This window comes from Vulpes vulpes, chromosome 4 (assembly GCF_048418805.1).
Source record: "Vulpes vulpes isolate BD-2025 chromosome 4, VulVul3, whole genome shotgun sequence".
NCBI lineage: Eukaryota > Metazoa > Chordata > Mammalia > Carnivora > Canidae > Vulpes > Vulpes vulpes.
The window spans coordinates 12,326,845-12,346,796 of NC_132783.1; the positions used below are offsets into that span (position 1 = coordinate 12,326,845).

Genomic DNA, 19,952 nt, shown 5'->3' on the forward strand with positions numbered 1-19,952 from the left:
CTAGATTTGTTTATACTTATATTGAAAACAATTGGTTTCATTTGCTGTCTGATTTTTATAGTGCAAAAAAAATTAGAATCATAGGAACTTAGACTGAAGGCTTTTATCATTTTCCTTTTCAGGCATTTCTCGTAATGCTCTGTCAGAGTAGATAAAACTTCAGCCTAGTTTCTAAGAACCTTCAATCACCTGCTCCCCTCCCCCAACCTTCCAGTTATATACAAACTGCTCAAAATAGTCATTTTACTGCTTCTCATGAAAAAACTTTTGGTTTCTTCCTTTTGCCTTTGATCATTATTCTGTTTCTCAGACCTTATCACCTTAAAAATCTGGTTAAAACCTGCCTTCTCCAAGAATACTTCTCTCAATTCATTACACTAGATTTTTACTCGTCTTTTCTTGTGGATATACTCAGCATTTATTCATTTTAAGATGAGAGTTTATGCTATTTCTCTTTCAGTGCATTTTTGTCACATATATTGCTTATAATGTATATTTAGCTGACTTTATAGGAACAATTATTTTTCAAGTCATGTGCTCAGATTTTACATCTCCCTTACAATTTTTTTTTTTTTTTAATTTGAGAGAGTGAGTGAGTGAGAGTAAGCCTAGAGGAGTAGCAGAGTGGGGAGTAAGAGGATGGTGGAAAGAATCTTAAGCAGACTCCGTGCTGAGTGTTTATCCCAATGTGGGGCTCAGCCTTACAATCCTGAGATCATGACCTCAGCCAAATACAGAGTTGGAGGTTTAACCAACTGAGCTACCCAGGCACCCCTCCCGCCTTGTAAAATCTTTGAAGGAAAGGATTGTCATTTGTGTATCTCAGGAATAAGTTTTTTGGTTGTTGTTGTTATTAAAGATTTATTTATTTAGTTGAGAGAGCATGTGCATGTGAGCAGGGGTAGGAGCAGAGGGAGAGGAGCTGGAAAAAGAAAGAAACAGACTCCCCACTGAGTATGGAGCCCAGTGCAGGGCTCAATTCTAGGACCCTGAGATTGTGACGTGAGCTGGAATCAAGAGCCAGGTACTTAATTCGATTGAGCCACCCAGGTGCCTCTCAGGAATAACTTGTAACAGGACGTAACTGTAAAGATTCACTAACGAACTTGCTTAGGGATCCGTATTAACTTTCAATCAGATTGACATCATCAGAATATTTATTTTTAAAAAAATTTGGTCACTAAGGAATGATCTCATTAGCAGAAACAGATACTATCTTCATATAAAGAATCTGTAATTTGTTAATCACCTTATTTTATATATTTTTTTAAAGATTTTATTTATTTATTCATGAGAAACACAGAGAGAGAGGCAGAAACACAGGCAGAGGGAGAAGCAGGCTCCATGAAGAGAGCCCGACATGGGACTTGATCCCAGGTCTCCAGGATCAGGCCCTGGGCTGAAGGCAGCGCTAAACTGCTGAGCCACCCGGGCTGCCCACCTTATTTTATATTTATTGAAAACTTAAACGTGTGCTCTGAGTATAGAAAAAGTCCTTAATAAGTTTCTGTACGATACAGCCTCAAAATTGTTGTAATTGGACTCATTTCACACATCTTTTGTGGGTTCAAAAATTTCTAAAGATGAGATCCCATTCAGTTTTTCTAGCTTGAGGTTGTTTTTGTTGTTTCTACTTAACGTAGGTCAGGAGTACTAAACTAAGCTTCTTACCATATCTCCTGAATCTTTTTATATTTGTGAATGACACCATCCAGTTCCTGCTTCGGAAAACTAGGAGGCATCCATCCTAAATCCTTTTCTGCCCCAGCTCTACCTTCTAAATGCTTCTCAGATCCTCCACTTTTATATCACTGTAGTGTTACTGTTTTGCTCAGTCCATCAATGCTGCAGTAACCTCCAAAATAACTAAACTCTTCCCATCTTCTTTTTTCATATTGTCATCGAAATGATCTTTCTAAAATAAAATCTGATCATGGCTTTCTCCTTTAATGGCTACTAAATGCCTATAGGATTTAATTAAAATTACTCGACATGACATTAAAACCATCTGTGATTTGACCTTTGGCTACTTAACTCTGTATTTTGTCAGTCTTCACTTCAGTTTTCTGAACTACTTTCAGTTTCCCAAACCAGCGATGCTATTTCATAACTCCCTAACTTTTGATCACATTGTTCAAGCTGCCTGAAATGCCCATTCCTGATAAATATTCTCTCAACTTTCAAAGTTCAGCTGAAGAATCACATCTTCTAGAAATCTTTTTCTGAATCTTTATGGTTTCTTCCTCCTCGGGTAGGAACCAGGCATGCCTACCTTTGTACCTCAGCTATAAACTGCACATACATCTGTCACAGCCTTTTTAACATTTTAGTGTACATAATTCTTTACAAATTGATCTCTCTTTGCTAGTTTATAAAGCTCCTAATTTAGCTATTTTTATCTTGCCATAATCTAACACAGTGCTAGACACATAGCAAGTGCTCAAGAAATATTTTGTGAGTCATTAAGTCAGCTAATTAAGTAATTAAGTTACATCTCTTTGGAGGGGCAAAACTAAATTTATGTGAGCTTTTATTAGTGTACTTTAGCATTGGTCTTTTGGGGGGCACAACTGTTTTCTCAGACTGTAATTATTTTAAAAATTATATTATTTTAAATATTATATTATTAAATTCTTCAGTTGTGGAGTAATGCATGTCTACTTAGTACTTTGATCTGTAAAACACACCTGAAAAAAAAAATTTAATATAACTAATAGTAGCTTTGCAGACTAATTTAAGAGATTTTTCAGTGTTTCCGATTATGGATCCAGGCTTTAAGCTATATTGACTTTTAAATCTGTTTTTATTGCTAATCATCTCTAAGTTTAAATGCATGATAGATGAATTTAAGTTTTTTGTTTAGTGTTCTATTTAAATATGAAATAAAATCCAGAAAATCTGTAAAATGTGATGGTAAAATGGTTTATAACTAAATGGTTTTATTGAAGAGCAGGTTGCTTAACTGGATGAACTTCAGTTTCCTCATCCTTATAATAGAAGTAAAATTAGCTTCTCTACAGTTTTGCAATATACTATACTTTTACTATCTTTTCTCTCTTCCATTCTACTTTGATATCCAACTTATGTAAGTAGGCTTGTATAATATATACTAAGCAGTCTCTCTTAGTCTCTCTTTTGTGGGGTTCTTCCAAGACCTCCAGTATATAGACATCACCTGATGTTTCTTCAGATTACCATATTTAATCCTTTCCCTTTTTTAAAATTGCTTGGAAGAAGAATCTATATTTGCTATAGTCACTCTTTGGAATTTCTTTCAACTTGGATTTTTGTCTAACCTATCTATTTCTCTTTTCCTCAAGCTTATTGGTACCTTTTTTACCCTTTTTGCCTGAAAACAAAATCCTCCATTCTCTTTGGTGATTTTTCTGCCCTTCTTGAACATTTCTCTACCGTCTTTTGTGTTTGTACCCTGATTTCCTCTCTGACCTTTGTGACCATATCTTTTCTTCCTTGTTTTTCTACTTCCTTAGTCTACCCACTGAAAGTAAACATTTCTTCAATTTCTAGCTATATTATATATTTTTCTCCCTCCTTAGATGATCACATTTATCCTACCCAACTTAAACTTTAACCTCACTAATACTGTTTCCCAAATATGTACCTCTGGCCATACCTTTTTTGAGCTCTATACTTGAATTACTTAGAGCAAGAGTTTTCAAAAAAAAAAATTTTAAGCAGCAGAACCTTTTAAAAAATTATACATGGAACCCCAATATATAAAACTGGTAAAAGTGGAACTGTTATGATTGAGATAAGGAGTGCAAATCTTCCCCATCTTGTAATTAATACCATCATCACACCTAGGAATTTTGCTTATTCTCTTTTGCTATTCCCCGCCACCCCATCATTCATATCTTGTTGGCTCTCTATCCAGCTTATCACAAATCCAATCATTACGACTCTCACCTCTATCCCAAGCCATCACTGTATCTTACTTGTATTTGTCCTCTGTCTGGTCTCTCTGCTTTCACTCTTATCCACTGTAAATCACTCGCTAAACACTGGCCCAAGTAGTCTCCTCAAAGCATAAAATAAACCTGTCACTCACCCATTTTAACACTTAATGGATTTTCATTGCAATTGGAACAAATTCCAAAATTCTTACTATGTTCAAAGGTACTTCTATGAATCTGACTTCTCTGCCTTCTCTGATTTCATCTTCAATTTCTTTCTGTAATTCCAACTAATTGTAATTTCTTAAAGTACTTTTCCCATACTAGTTACATATTCTTGTTAATTCTCTCTTCTTTGTAATTCTACCTAGATTTTCTTAAGTTGACCTCATCGTCCTTTAGACCTTAGCTCAAATATCCCTTCCTTAGACAGCCTTTCCTTGATGCCCAACATCTTTTTCTCATTGTTCTATACCATTTGCTTCATAGTATTATACTTTCTGAAATTACTTCATTTATTTGTTTACATATATATTGTCTGTCTCCCTCTTCTACAGTGTAAACTTTATGAGGACAGGGGCCTTATCTCCCTTACTTATTACTGCATCACCAGTGCTGATTATAGTACTTAGTACAGCTTATATTAGATGCTTAATGAAGTAAGTCTAGGACTCTAGAAATACAGTTTAATAAAAGAAAACTGAATGAGTCACCAGCAGTTGAAGCTCAGCATGTCCTGACTGTATTCACAGTGTTTGGCATATTATAAGCATTCAGTAAATATTTGTTCAAAGAATGAATCAGTGGAATCTCTTAGATTCTATCTTGGTAAAAACTATGCTATCTTTCCCAGTGGAACTTCTTGCTTACTGTCACCATCACTCTAGTTTAGACCTTTCCTGCCTCTGTTTCATTTATTATGATCTATTGGTGAAAGAAAGAGAACCATCACTCTAGTCCATGTTTTTTCACAAATGCCACATGTATATTCCTAAAGTATAGCTCTGGTCCCATTATTTGAGTGCTCCCCATTGCACTTAATATAGTTCATTTAACTTGTTAATTGAGCCACATTGTAACCTCTTATCACCTTTCCAGTATTATTTTCCATCTTATCTAAACATGTCCTACACTTTCCTCCCTTCATGCTTGTACTTACTCTCTCTAGGAGCAGCATAGTGCCCACTAGGTTCTATCCCAGCCAAATCCACTGACGACTCCAGTGCTCAAGCCCTGCCAGTTGCAGGAACCCGCAAAATGCAGTCCCTTTCATTTCCTAAGCCAGTGGCTTTGGGGAAATGTTCTCCTTGTGTGTTCCCCTGTGTACTCCTCTCTCTCGTCATTCTCTGTGACCACACACCACCCCCCCCCCCCCCCAGCACCCATGATCCGTTTTTCCCCTAAACCATGTCTCTGTATTTCCTACTTTTTTCCATGTAGCCTCTTCTCTCTTTTTAGTTGTAGTTTCTTCTGTCAGTCTTCAGGTCAATTTCTGGGGTATTTAGGATAATTTGATAGTTATCTAGTTGTGTTTATGGGATAAGACTAGTCTAGGGTTCTCCTACACCTGTTCCTGTCTGCTAATCAAATCCCAGAAATTTTAACTTGACAAGGAAGTGTGCCTGAAAATGAAATATTATATATTTAAAAGTATTCCTTTTAAGCAAAAAATAAATACATGAGTAGTAATAACATTAAAATTATTAATATTTATTTCTTTATCAAATGTGTTTTTCTAAAAAAACTTTTTGACATTTATAAAAGTACATGTATCTAAGACATTTGCAGGTAAAATAGCATAAACATAGTTATTAAACTTCATAAAATAAAATTAGTATTATTTTTGTTAATTCCTTTAAAGGTTTCACAAGTTTTAATATTTGAAAGGACTGACAAGTTTCTGCAGAGTGTACTCACACAAGACTTTTATTTAAAGGCAAAAGATACTATGGAGTTAAAAAAAAAAAAGCATAAGCAAGCATAGGGCTGTGGGTACAGGTAGCATTCAACCACAAGCACCCCTAGAGTCTTTAGACAAAGACATGCCTTGTCTCCAGATTCAGCTATCAAGATTTTTTTTTTTTTTCCCCTTTGCTAACATAATCCATCCCTATTGTCTACCAGTACCAGGTGAAAACCATTAGTAGACAAATCCTGTTTGGGAGTTACCAGGTGAGATTCAGACTTTAAGCAGCACATCATAAATACCACTTTTCATTTTTTGGCTAAGAGTTAAGGCTAGATAGTCAAGCATCCCAAAGCTTTCTCAGCTGTAATCTTGTAATCTAGCTATAGCACATAGTTGTTGATGATTTTAATTCTAAAAAAGGCAAAATTATAATAGTTTGCATTTGTATAACTACAATAAGGTTTATTACAGTGTTTTAATATGCATTAACTTATTTGAACGTTATGTTAATTTGTGAGCTATGCAGAAAAATTGTTCTTAATCTTTATTTTATACCTACAGTTCTGAGACTCAGGTTAAGTGATTGGCCCAGTTCACGTGGCTTTTGTGGTGGTGGAGTAAGGTCCAGAAGATAGACCTTACAACTTTTATTCTAGAATATTTTTTAGTATTTCATGCCAGAAGTAGAAAGAGCTATTTACTTCATTTCTATCCTGTGAAACTAGGTAGGAAAATACATATATAGTGTGTGTTTATTTTTCTCCCAAACATAGTTTTTTTGTGTTTTAGGGAATATCATAACTTAAACGCTTTCAGAATATTTTCCCTCTAATGACTTAATGAGAAAAGTCTGAAGACCAGTGCTGCAATTTCTTTCATCTATGTAAAAGAGATTCAGTTTCAAATGAGAAATTCCATTGTTCACAAAATTATTTTTCTAAGATTTTCACACATGAATATCAAATTGGATATGCAGGATCTAAGTAAAATATTAAAATATAAGCTGTACCTGTTATTCTTTATCTCCTTTCCTTTTATGCTTTTTCATTGATTTATGACATATTTCACTGTCTACCATATGCCAAGTACTGTTCTATCTCCTGAGGATTTAAAATTAGTAAAATGTGATTCTTGCCTTTAATGGTCTTATATTCCATATATTTTTTTATAAACTCACAATTCCTCAAGGGAGTGTTTCTTAATAATGTATAAAATATTATGTATTTTACATAATACAGACTGGCATTATAGACTGACATTATAAGGTCTTTTGCCTAGGAAAGTGAGGGAAGACTAGAGCTGAGGAGTCTTGAACTGATAGGTCTTAAAGATTTTCAAGGAATGTATCAGATAAAGGGGAAGAAATCTAGTCCAGTCAAGCATGTGAAAAAATAAGACAAGCTAGACAAGCATATGTTTTAAGAAACAGGGAGTTACTGCTCTGTTATACTTGAAATATAAATTATATGAAGGGAATTGGCAAGAGATGAAACTCTTTGAGGCCAAATGATGACTACCCTTATATTAACAGAGGACTCTGTTTAAATACCAGTTTCATTACTTAATTTGTGAATCCCTGGGCAAGTTGGTAAATTTCTGTCAACCTCACTCTCTTGACTTTAGTTTGATATAATAATCTTAATTGTACTTAATTCACAGAGAAAGTTGATTATATTAAGTGAGATCATTGCAAACCATTTAGGACAGTTTCTGTTACCTAGTATCTGGTACATTTTAGCTACTGTTAGGTTTTTATTTCCTACTGTTTTATGCTAATCAGTAATGTAATTATAAATATTGTTAGAGAGTTAAAAGTAAATCAATTAATATATATTGTTAATTTTCACCAAATAATTTTCTTAATTCGACAGCACTAATATGATTGACTTATAATACCTACATAAAATATAATTAAGCAAATATGGGCAGTTCCTACAGTAAAGTAGCTTTGTTCCTAAAAATGTATGTTTTTTACATAATCCAAATGTTTTACACTCATATTTAATGCTTAATTGGTAAGATATTAAAAATCTTTTTTTTTTCTGTATCAGAAACTCTTATTCTAAAATCTTTTTCTGTGGGGAGTCAAGAAGATATTGGAACTTATTTGATACTAATGGAACATTAAAAAAACTTGCTGTTTTTGTCCTTTACAACTACAATTTCTGAAAAAAGTAACTATTGTACTATCTTGAATCAAATGTTTGAATTCATTAGGTTAAATGGTTATAAAATACATACTTCTGTTATTTAAGGAAGAATGATCAAGAGATTGAAGCTTTAGTTCATTTTCTTTTTTTTTTTTTAATTTTTATTTATTTATGATAGTCACACAGAGAAAGAGAGGCAGAGACATAGGCAGAGGGAGAAGCAGGCTCCATGCACCGGGAACCCGACGTGGGACTCGATCCCGGTTCTCCAGGATCACGCCCCGGGCCAAAGGCAGGCGCTAAACCGCTGTGCCACCCAGGGATCCCGCTTTAGTTCATTTTCATAGAAAAACCAGTCAGTGATACTTCTTTAACTCTATAAATTCAGGAAGTTATAAACATAACTATATTCTGCTTAGTACTGTCATTCTTTTTAAGCAATTATTAAGATGATAAAGTACTTTTTCATGAAATAGGAATCATTTGAGTATGAAATATAATTTATCCAAATATTAATGACTCCCACTTTATATGCCTGCCTTTTGCCTATATTATTCCTCTTCACTCTCATCCACATGCATTTTATTAGTAATAAGGGAATCTTTCAGTATCTACCCCTTAGATCCACTTTTAGGTGCATGAGTTAGTACTGATTTCACCAAATTTAAATTTCTTTTCTAGCTTTTTAAATTCTTTATGGTCTGTGAAAAGTGTTTATTACTTTGCTTTCTATTTTAGGCAAGCCAAGTTAGATCTGAGAGTTGCAGCAGCAAAAGTAGAAGAGTTAACTAAAGTGACTGAAAATCTTCAAGGACAAATGCAAAAGAAGGTATATTCCTATCTCTAAAACAACTGGAAGCCTATAGCTTAGTATTCTATGAATTTTATTATTAAACTATTTTGGATTAGGTATTAAAGAGTGTTGCTGGAAAACAAAAATCATTTTATTGCCATCTAAATATAAAATTTTAAATTGGAAAGCTAAATTATAATTTTGGGTTTTTTTGGGGGGGATTGTATATTTTTTTATTGGAGTTGATTTGCCAACATATAGAATAATTTTGGAAATAATTTTATTTCAACTTATTTTATCCTGAGTCCATAAAACATTGTAATCATTCCTAAACACATAATTACTAAAAGACATATTAATGCATGATTGAGTTTGATTAATTAGTAATACACTAGATGAAAAGAAGCATTTAATACTACATTTTGTGTTATTTGTGTAAATACTTATTGGCGTAAGAGACTTTTTTTTATGTGTATAGGGTCCATTTGAGGCAGATGTCAAGGAAAGGTCAGGGTTTTAGTTTTTTTTTTTTTTTTTTTAAAGATGTTATTTATTCATTCACGAGAGAGGCAGAGACACAGGCAGAGGGAGAAGCAGGCTCCGTTCAGGGAGCCCGACGTGGGACTCCATCCCAGGTCTCCAGGATCACACCCTGGGCTGAAGGCGACACTAAACTGCTGAGCCACCGGGCTGCCCATGGTTTTAGATTTAGATGGATCAAATTATCAAAAATTCTAGCTGTGGTACTTACTAGCTGTATAACTTTTCTAAGCCTTATTTCCTATTCTGTGAAAGTTGATTATAGATTTCTAATAATGGTAGATTTGTGAAAGGCTTATGTAAAACTTCCCATAGATAACAGTTATAAAACTTGGATACATTCTTTAAAATACTAGAACACACCCAAAAACAGAAAGATACTGAAAGAGGTATGAATTTTAAGTTTTTGATTTCTGACCTGGGCATTCTCGCCAACCCCCATAGCTGTGCCTTCAGAAAACAAAGCTTTAGATGGGCTTACTTGGCCAAGATCAAATTTAAGGTGGGAAAAGCAGTTGAAAATTTAAAGAAGAAATATTGGTAGCAAGAGAGCAATAACAACAACAACAAAAACCTGAGAGAAACCTGAATTCTGAGAAGAAACTCTGACCAAATCCATGGCTGACAGCCAAAGTATGCATATGAGAATGGGAGAGGGAGGTCAGTGAAAAAGTAGGCAGAGACCTAAATGAAATCTATTCTAGAAAGAGCTTTATGGAACTATATATTTGAGTTTGCTGCTTTTTATAATTGAGTGCATTCCTGAAATGTGTGCTATTCAAGCAACATAAAGCTGAAGCCTTAATGTTTGAAGTATCAGAGGGCAGGGCCCAAAGCAGGCCAAGCAGCTTGAAATTACAGGGAAACTTCCAAAAGCGACAAAATCACAAAGAGGATGAGCCCTACCCTTACCCAAACTTGACCAGTCATCAAAGTATATAGGCACAGGAGAACTTTCAGGAAGCCCGGCGAAAAAAGCAACTGTGGAAAGAAATAAGAACTGATTACAGATGGCAGCTGCTGCATACTATGGGGGAAACATTCCAGAGTTTGAATCAAGGCAAAATGATTGCCTCCTTAAGCAGAAAGGCAGTAATCCTCAGGAACAAAACAGAATCCAAGTAACTGCAGTGCATTATCTATATTATCTATTTTTTTAACCAAAACTTCCTAGACAGGAAAGTGTGACTGATGGGCCTGGGGTGAGGGAAGCAGTCCATAGAAATTTACTCTCAGCAGACCTAGTTCTTTAATTTAGCAGGCAAAAGCTTCAAATAAGCAGTTATAAATATGTTCAAGGAATTGGGCACCTGGGTGGCTCAGGTCATGATCCTGGGGTCCTGGGATCAAGCTCCTTGAGCAGAGAGCCTGTTTTTCCCTCTCCCTCCCCCACCCCCCTTGTGTTTTCTCTCACTGTTTCCCTCCTTCTCTCAAATAAATAAATAAAATCTTATTAAAAATTATTTAAAAATTTTTTTAAAAATGTGTTCAAGGAATTAAAATTATAGTTAAATTAGAGTAAAATAATGTTTCAGTGATGGAGCAGATAGAGAATTTTAGCTGAGAAATAGAAAATAATTTTAAAAATAGAAATTCTGGAGTTGGAAAGTATAGCAACCAAAATAAAAATTTAATTAGTTGGGCTCAAGAATAGATTGGAAAAAGCAGAAGAAAGAAGCAATGAACTTGAAGACAAATCAACAGAAATTTTCCTAGCCAAAGAACAGAGTTTAAAAAATGGAAGAAAAATGAACAAGACCTCAGAGATCTGTGAGAAAATACAAAGCAAGCCAACAGAAACATAATTGGAATTGCAGAAGAGAAGAGGACAGAAAAGATGTTTGAAGAAATAATGGCTGAAAACTTCCAAAAACAGGTAGGATAAACAAAGAAAATTACTTCTACACATGATATCGGTACTGCAGCCAGTTATTAAGTGAAAACTTGAAAGCAGCAACAGGAAAATGGCATGAACAAGAGAAACAGTGAGTAATGGCTGACTTCTTATAAGAAGCATGGAGGCAGAAAACATTGGAATAATATATCTGAAATGCTGAAGGAAAAAAAAGTTACTAAGAATTCTATGTCCAGTGAAACTGTACTTCAAAAATGAAGGCAAAATAAAGACATTTTCAGATAATTAAAACTGAATTTGTCACTAGCAGAGCTCTTCAAAGAATGCCAAAGGAAATTCTTTATGTTAAAAAGGAAAGAACACCAGATGGTGACTTGGATATAGGAAGAAATTAAGAGCAATAATAATTGTAAATATGAAATAATTTTTGTACATATATTTTCTCTAATTAATACCTTAAAAGATATGACTGCTTTAAAGCAGAACTGAGCAGTGTATGTGATGGATTTTTTCTTTTTTTTTTTTTAATTTAAATTCAGTTAATTAACATACAGTATACTATTAGTTTCAGAGTTAGAGTTCAGTGATGTCTACCTAGGTGGTGGATTTATAAGGCATACAGATGTAATATAACAATGACACTAAAGACTGGGATGGTACATGGAGATAAATACAATGCTGCAAGGTTCCAGTGTTTTCTCTGAACTAAATATTAATTCTGAATAAATTGAAATTGAGATGAGTTAAAGATGCATATTATAATCTCTAGAGCCATTACTAAAAATAATGCAAAGAGATATAACTAAAAGTCAATAGAATTAAAATGGCATGTAAAAATATTTAACACAACAGAAAGCAAGAAAGGATAAACAGGATTTTTTCTAAAGGTGATACAAATCAAACATTTAAAAAATACAAACCTATTTTTTGAAAGCATTGTTATGTCAGAGAAGAAATATCCTATGATTATAATAGGATGCTGTATAACCAAGTTAAAAGAGCATATTCTTAAGGCAGATTATCTGTATATAAATCCCTGCTGTGTTTTGTTAGATTCGCACTATAACAAATGGTTTGCAATATTGGTAGAAATTTATATGCAGTGACTTTCGACTATTGTTTTTCTAATACAAAATTGATAGTGACATTCTCTTCCCCCTTTTTTAGTAGATGCATGATTTATTTCCAAACTGTTAATGGTTATTTATTTTCCTTTTTAGCTGTTTAAAAATTCAACTTTACTATTTTACTAGTTATAAAAGAGGTGCATGCTATTCACAAAAATGCAAATAATATAGAAAAATGAAAGAAAAGCACAATATATATACAAAATATATAATAGAGATATGCAAGATTACCTTGCAGTCAAATTCCTAGGAAATAATCACTGTTAACAGATTGTTTATAGCTTAAAGACCTTTTTTCTGTATGTATGTATACACATACATGTTTAAATTTTTTTAATGTAAAATTCATACCGTAAATACTATGCTATAGAATTTTTTTTTTAGTGAAACATATTTCAGGGACAGCTCTCATACTTAGATATAAGATCTAGTTTTAAGGACTTGATTAGATAATGCTGTATTGGTATCCGTTCTTTAAACTTACATATTAAATCCCAGAAGGATGAAGACTTTATAGAATAAATTCTTTTCTTTATATGCTGTATAATGATGTATTCTATTTTCACATACTCAAGCTTCCAGTTTCTTTATTTTCTAGGAGGAAGAGATGTTGTCTGCCCAAGGAAGAGAAGAAGCATCAGATAGGCGTTCACAGCAGTTACAATCTAGTATAAAACAATTAGAAACAAGGTAAATTGTTAAGTACATCTAGCTTTCTCTATAAGCTTGAAAAGATATTCCACATTGGAGTTTCAGTTGATGATATTTTCTAAAATATGTATTTTGTAACTGCTAAACAAAGTATAATCATAGGTTTAAAATATGATTTATTGGACATTATTTATTTTAAAAAATCACAGTATATCAGTATTTTGAATATATATTCAAAGATAATTTCTGTCTTTACCTTTTCCCCAAAGCAGGCAAGTGTAGTCAATCCCCAAATAAAAAATGTTCTTTCCATCTTACAGCAGAAAAACAAAGGGATAAAAATTCTGCAGAAAAACTATCTTACTAAGTAGGTACACAAGAGAAAAAAATACTCAAGAAACCATTAAAGGTGTTTTCTTTGGAGTCTTTTGAAGCAATAATTTTCAGTTACCTTTGAAGGTCTGGACTACTTTTTAAATATATTCTGTAGGTTGTCTTTAATTGCTATTTTAATGTAAATGTGCACTAAAAAATCTTTTGTTTTTGTTGTTTCCTAGTCCTTGTTGAATGTTCCCGTAAAAGATTTAAAAACTGTCATTTGTAATCAAAGATACAGTGGCCATAGACCATAAATTCATTTCATGATTGACACCTGGAAATTCTACTCTGTATGATTAGAATCTTTTACACTCAGAAATAGTCTGCTGATCTGAGCACATTAAAAATTGAGCTCTCAGTTCTACTCACAAATCCATGGCTAATTTATTGTCCGGAAAACAAGATGTTTGACTTTGTTTCTTGTTCTTCAAAGTATTAATAAAAATAATTTCTTTCCTCATGGCAGGTTGAAAACTAATTGATTTTAACTACTAACTTGAGATTCTGATGAAAAGAGTTGTAATTTTTAAGTGCTGGGGTCTTAGGGTTTTGTTTTTTCATTTTTCTTAACTTTTCAGCAGCTGATTGATTTGACTGTACTACTGCTTTCCTGAACTTCTTTGTGTTAACCTTAGAGAAAAAAGTCTGGGTGTAGCTTGTCATTTCTATTATCCTAGTAGCTATTCTATGCTATGAAAATAAATGCTAGAGACTTAAAACAGTAAACTCTGAATAGTGAATTTTCATTCCTTTTGATTCTGATAGTATTGAAATATAAAGAATCAATCAACAGTGCTTTGTCTTTTTAGTGTTGAAGTTTGGAGTTTTTTGTTATTGTTGTTTTAATTTTTTTTTGCCTTCAGTATGAAGCTATAATATAACCTAACCAAATAGCTCTCTAAGAAGAGATCACTGCACAATCTAAGGGTATTTTTTAAAAATCCAGGGACACCTGGATGGCTCAGTGCTTGAGCATCTGCCTTTGGCTCAGGTCATGATCCTGGAGTTCTGGGATCCAGTCCCACATCAGGTCCCCTGCAGGCAGCCTGCTTCTTCCTCTGCCTATGTCTCTGCCTCTCTGCCTCTCTGTGTCTCTCATGAATAAATAAATAAAATCTTTAAAAAAAAAAAGAAGAAGAAGAAGAAGAAGAAATAGTAGTAGTCTAGTATGCAGCTAGCCACCTCTGAAAAGGAAATTTTACATTGGCTGCCTTTTAGAGCTATTAAACTAATATTGTTACTATTATGATAAGAAAAGGTTATAAACTTTAAAGTTTAAAAAAATCTCTTGTATTTTTATATATTTTTATATAATTTGTGTTTTTAGGTGTAAGTGTATCCTTTCTGATGGAACTGCCAGAATTCCATTTTATTTTGGAAAAGTTTTGTTTTTAATGGTCCTCTCTGTTCCATAAAATCAGACACATTTTGGGCTCAATGAATGCTTAATATTGCCATTATTAAAAATTATTATTTTTTAAATTATTATTTGTGATCCTTTCTAATGCCATAAACACCTAAGAAGCATAAGTCATTTCCTTCTGTCTTTCAAAGAAAGGATTCCCCCTCTCCCCCTTTTTAGATGATTTATAGACCCTGGGAATTACCTCCAGAGAATGACTGTTGTCTCTGGGAAAGATTTTGCTGGTTTGTATATGCTCAACTAGTTAAGGCAGAAGTTAAATGAGTAGAATTGGCTTAAACTACCTCTTCATATTTTTAAATTTGGTGTTTCTTTTAAAAAAGGATATAGGACTAAGATATCTTCATTTAGATGACTGGTGAAAAGTAAATTTCATTCTAATCATTGTTCTGCTTTTTGTTTGCTGTCCCTACTCCTAAGCATAATAGAATACATAAATAGAACACATAAATACATAATACATCTTTAATTAAAGATGTTGAAATATCTTGATTTTAAGTGGAGTTGTAGGCCATACATTAGAAATGGGTGAATGTGGTTGGATAAAATATGGAGGGCCTTGGAAATAAAATAAGTCAAATTTGGGTTTTGTGTGATGTATTACAAATTCTTTATCCCAGACTACGTGATGAAATTAATATTGTATGAAGATTAATTTGATGATATTCTCAAGGTGAGGTTATCTGGGGGACAGGAATATAAATTGTTGGAGTGGAAAGATTTTTGAGATTTAGAGGCAGAATTGCTTTGATTTCTGGTTCTAGTACATTCTGTCTGTGTATCTTAGATAAATTAACCAACGTCTCTCAGGTGTAGTTTCTTTAGTTTTAAATGAGGTAAGACTATATGTAGGGGACCCAGCACCAAGTTTATTATTTTAAAACTAGTCTATTTATAAGACTAACAAATGATAATGATTTTCAATGGTAAAAAATGGTTTGGGATTTTGTTTTAATCTTAATGAAAGAGAACAAGGTAGAAAGAAGATCTATAATAAACTGTCACAAAGAATAACAACAGTTTTCATTGTTGTAAAGAATAAAAGTCTTGAATCTTTTTCCACAGTTACAGCTCCTTGATTTATTATGAAATGTTTGCAAGGTAGCCTGAATATTTTTAATATTGCTACTGACCAAATTATTTCATTATTGTATCAGTTTTGTAAGGTAGTTTTCATATGTTAGTTATAAATTAGCTTAATTAACTTTATTCATTTTTACTTTGATTTTTATCAAAGGAAAATATATAAGCATTGTTTCAAAGTCATAGTACCACAAGGATTATAGTGAACAGCAGGTTCTTATAAACTATAATTTCTTCACATAGCAAGTTTTCTATGTACTTCATACTAATTCATAACTAAATTATCAAAGCTCTAAAATGCCTTTCAATCTGGTCAACCATACGAGGTCATTGTAATTACATCGTTTTCTTGAAGAAATCCATTGGTGGATTTCCATCCCCTTCTTCAAACCATTCACTAGGACTGATGCAAAAGACTAATTTGCTGTGGTCCTGGGATTTCCTTGCTATTCTGTATTGGAGCCTGGGTCTTTTTCATCCCCATGGCTACTGCTTTCTTTGTTAACTCCCTAATTTTAATGGATACCATTCTCCATCAGCTGAGGCTATATGGGACACATTTTTTAAGACATTGCTTATTTTAAAATATCTTTATCCTACTTTCAAAGGTGTATGGTAGTTCTGTTGAGTAATAAATCATAGGTTGGAAATCCAGGTTTTAAATCATTTGTCCTTAGAATGTTGATATTTTCCTTATATTGTCTACCCTCTAACTATAGGAAAAAACTACTATGTCATTCAAAATCACAATATTTTATGTGTGAATCCTCTTTTCCCTCTGGAGACTTTTAGGATCAGCCACCCACCGCCATCACCATCAATGTTCTAAAATCGCAGTGTGTACATGCAGTGAGAATCCTTTTCCATTCATCCTACTGGGGACATTCTAGAAATTCATGTCCTTCAGTTCAAGGAATTTTTTATAGATTTTTGAATTTTATTTTTTTAAATTTTTATTTATTTATTCACGAGAGACACAGAGGCAGAGACGTAGTCAGAGGGAGAAGCGGGCTCCATGTAGGGAGCCCAATGTGGGACTCAATCCCAGGACTGCGGGATCACACCCTGAGCCAAAGGCAGATGCTCAACCACTGAGCCACTCAGGCGTCCCAATAGTTTTTTTTTTTTTTTTTTCATATTTTTTCTGTTCTTTTTTCTTGAACTTAAAATTAGTTAGATATTGGACTTTATAGATCGATTCCCTAATTTCCCTATCTTTTCTCTTGTTTTTCATTCCTTCATTTATTTTCTCCTTTCTTGGAAGTTTCCTTAAATTTTCTTTTAACTAAGCATCTATTGAATATTTTATAAAATAAAATTAGTAGCTAAAAGCTACTTTTATTTTAAAGAGCCATTTCTTATTCTGTTTCTTTTTCTGTAGTAGCTTATTCTTATTTAATAGATGTTATATCTTAGTTCAGTATATTAAATAGATATTTTATCATTTTCTTCTGCTGTCATTGTCTCTATCTCTGGATTCCTTTTTTTTTTTTTTTTTCTATTTGCCCATCTTTCTTCAAATGACTGGTGATCCTTTCTATTGATTATTTTTTAAGATTTATTTTTATTCATGAGAGATATATAGAAAGACATAGGCAGAAGGAGAAGCAGTCTCCCCATTTTGAGCCAGGTACGGGACTCGATCCTGGGATCACACCTTGAGCCAAAGGTAGACAGATGCTCAACCACTGCCCCACCCACGTCCCCCTGTCCTTTGATATTTAAGAGTAAGACAACAAAGTACCTGCTTCAGCAGCACATATGCTAAATATTGGAATATAGAGAAAATTAGCATGGCCCACAGGCAAATTTGTGAATCATTCCATATCCTTAAAAACCAAACTCATAGAGAACAGACTGGTAGTTGGGGTGGAGGAAGGGGAAATGAAATAGGTGAAGGTGGTCAAAAGTTATGAATTTCCAGTTACAAAAGACATAAGTTGTAGGATGTGATGTATAAAATTGTGACTATAGTTAATACTGTACTGTATATTTGAAAGTTACTAAGAGAATAGATCTTAAAAGTTGTCATTAGGAAAATTATAGCTGTATATGGTGATCTATATTAATTACATTTATTGTAGTGACCATTTTACATTGTATGCAAATACCAAATCATTATGTTGTACACTTGAAACTGATAAAATGTTATATGTCCGATATATCTCAGTTTAAAAAAAAAAACAAGAAACCAAAAGCAGATAGGAAGCTAAGTGTGCACAAGTGGATTATGGCCAGGCAGACTTTAGTGTATTATGTTTAGGCAGTAAGTTGGCTTTTTCCTTGGGCAGTTCCAGTATATCAGAATCTTTCTTGGGCCAGTTTCCCCAGGGTAGAGTTCATCAGTCTTCTGCTGTGGCTTGGAGTAGAAGTGCACAAGTCTGAGTATATTCTAAAGTTGAAGAGTCTGGGAGTAATGATGTTCAATATTCAAACTTACATTCAATACCCTGGGGTTTAGTAAACCTTCTTACTCCCAACTTTACTTGAAATGACAGCCCCTTGCTGTGTAGTTTTAGTTCTATAGATCTGTGGGTTGTATCTGTATCATTTAAGTGGAAGTTTGTGTTTGGCAGTATAGTATATTCATTAGGAACGTGACTCTGGACCCAGACTGAGTTCAAACTCTGGCTTCACCAGTCACTGGATAAATAACTTTGGACATGTTGCTTACCCTCTCTGTACTTCTGTTTCTCCATCTATAAAATAAATGTAATGATACAACTATCTCATTGTTCAATAATAGAAACTTATACCCTGCCTTATAGGTTAATGATATAACCTAACTCACAGCGTTGTTGAAGATACTGCAGATTATGTTTTCCTTAACATAAAGTACCTAGCACAAAGAATGTTATTATAAGTTTTTGCTGTTATCTTTATTGTTGTCATAATAATGATACAAAGAGGGAACTTGGCCCAATTTTAGCAAGTTGGCAGGATTCTTATAAGATTTGGCTATAAAGCATGAAAAAGCGCCTTTATGAGAATAAGAATAGTAGTAATATGGGATATCTGGGTGGCTCAGCAGTTGAGCGTCTGCCTTTGGCTCAGGGTGTGATCATCCTGAAGACCTCTTCTTCTGGGTACCAGGATCAAGTCCCACATCAGGCTTCCTGCATGGAGCCTGCCTCTCCCTCTGTCTGTGTCTTTGCCTCTCTCTCTCTGTCTCTCTCATGAACAAATAAATAAAATCTTAAAAAAAAAAAAAAGAATAGTGGTAATATGCCTTTTATGTTATAAAATTGTGGATATCTAGAAATTATGAAGCTGATAATCTGAATCTACTTTACTGTAACTCCACCCAACTCCTAACACCAGTCTGACTTTTCAGAACTAAGTGGTTGCTGGGGCTGCTAGACTGTTGAATGCATGTGAAACTTTTAGTTGCAAAGCTTTTTCTGACATGGGTGGGTGTGAAGCCTGAATGTGAGTAGCAGGGAGTCTTGACTGAGGATTGGAGTTCACACAGTCGCTAAACAAAGCTTGCTCTTGAGAGATGAAGTTGGTACATGCCCTTCATGAATTACCTGCTCTGCCTGGCCCCAAAGAGGCCATGATAAAAACAGCTGGTAAACTAATGTTAGTAAAGTGCTATATCTCCTATGCCTCTTTGGGAGAAGTAGGAACTGCTTCGTTTTCCCCCACAAATGCTTTAACTGAAGTACAATAGAATGAATAATATCATATATAAAAATTACCACATTAAAATATGAGAGGACTAAATTTCATTAAAAGGCAGAGACTTACATATTTTAATTAAAAATCAAAGGGGGAGGGATCCCTGGGTGGCGCAGCGGTTTGGCGCCTGCCTTTGGCCCAGGGTGCGATCCTGGAGACCCGGGATCGAATCCCACGTCGGGCTCCCGGTGTATGGAGCCCGCTTCTCCCTCTGCCTATGTCTCTGCCTCTCTGTGTGTGTGTGTGTGTGTGTGTGTGTGACTATCATAAATAAATAAATAAAAGGCTTTAAAAAAAAAAAATCAAAGGGGGCCCCTGGGTGGCTTAGTCTAGCGCCTACCTCTTGATTTTGGCTCAGGTCATGATCTCAGGGCTGTGAGATCAAGCCTTCGTCAGCCTCTGTGCTCAGTGAGAGTCTCCTTGAGCTTCTTTCTCCGCCCCTCCCTGC

The 19,952-nt window shown here is 34.1% G+C and overlaps 1 protein-coding gene across 3 annotated transcripts in view; it reads left to right on the forward strand.

The window, feature by feature from the left end:
- Positions 1 to 19,952, forward strand: part of SCLT1 (sodium channel and clathrin linker 1) — a 173,551-nt gene that overhangs the window by 63,710 nt on the left and 89,889 nt on the right. For 2 of the 3 annotated variants that reach the window (XM_026014287.2, XM_072755263.1), the window contains exons 10-11: positions 8,712 to 8,802; positions 12,887 to 12,978. In XM_026014287.2, the coding sequence (XP_025870072.2) occupies positions 8,712 to 8,802; positions 12,887 to 12,978 (183 nt within the window). The remainder of the gene's footprint in view (positions 1 to 8,711; positions 8,803 to 12,886; positions 12,979 to 19,952) is intronic. The other variant, XM_026014288.2, reaches the window with a different exon arrangement.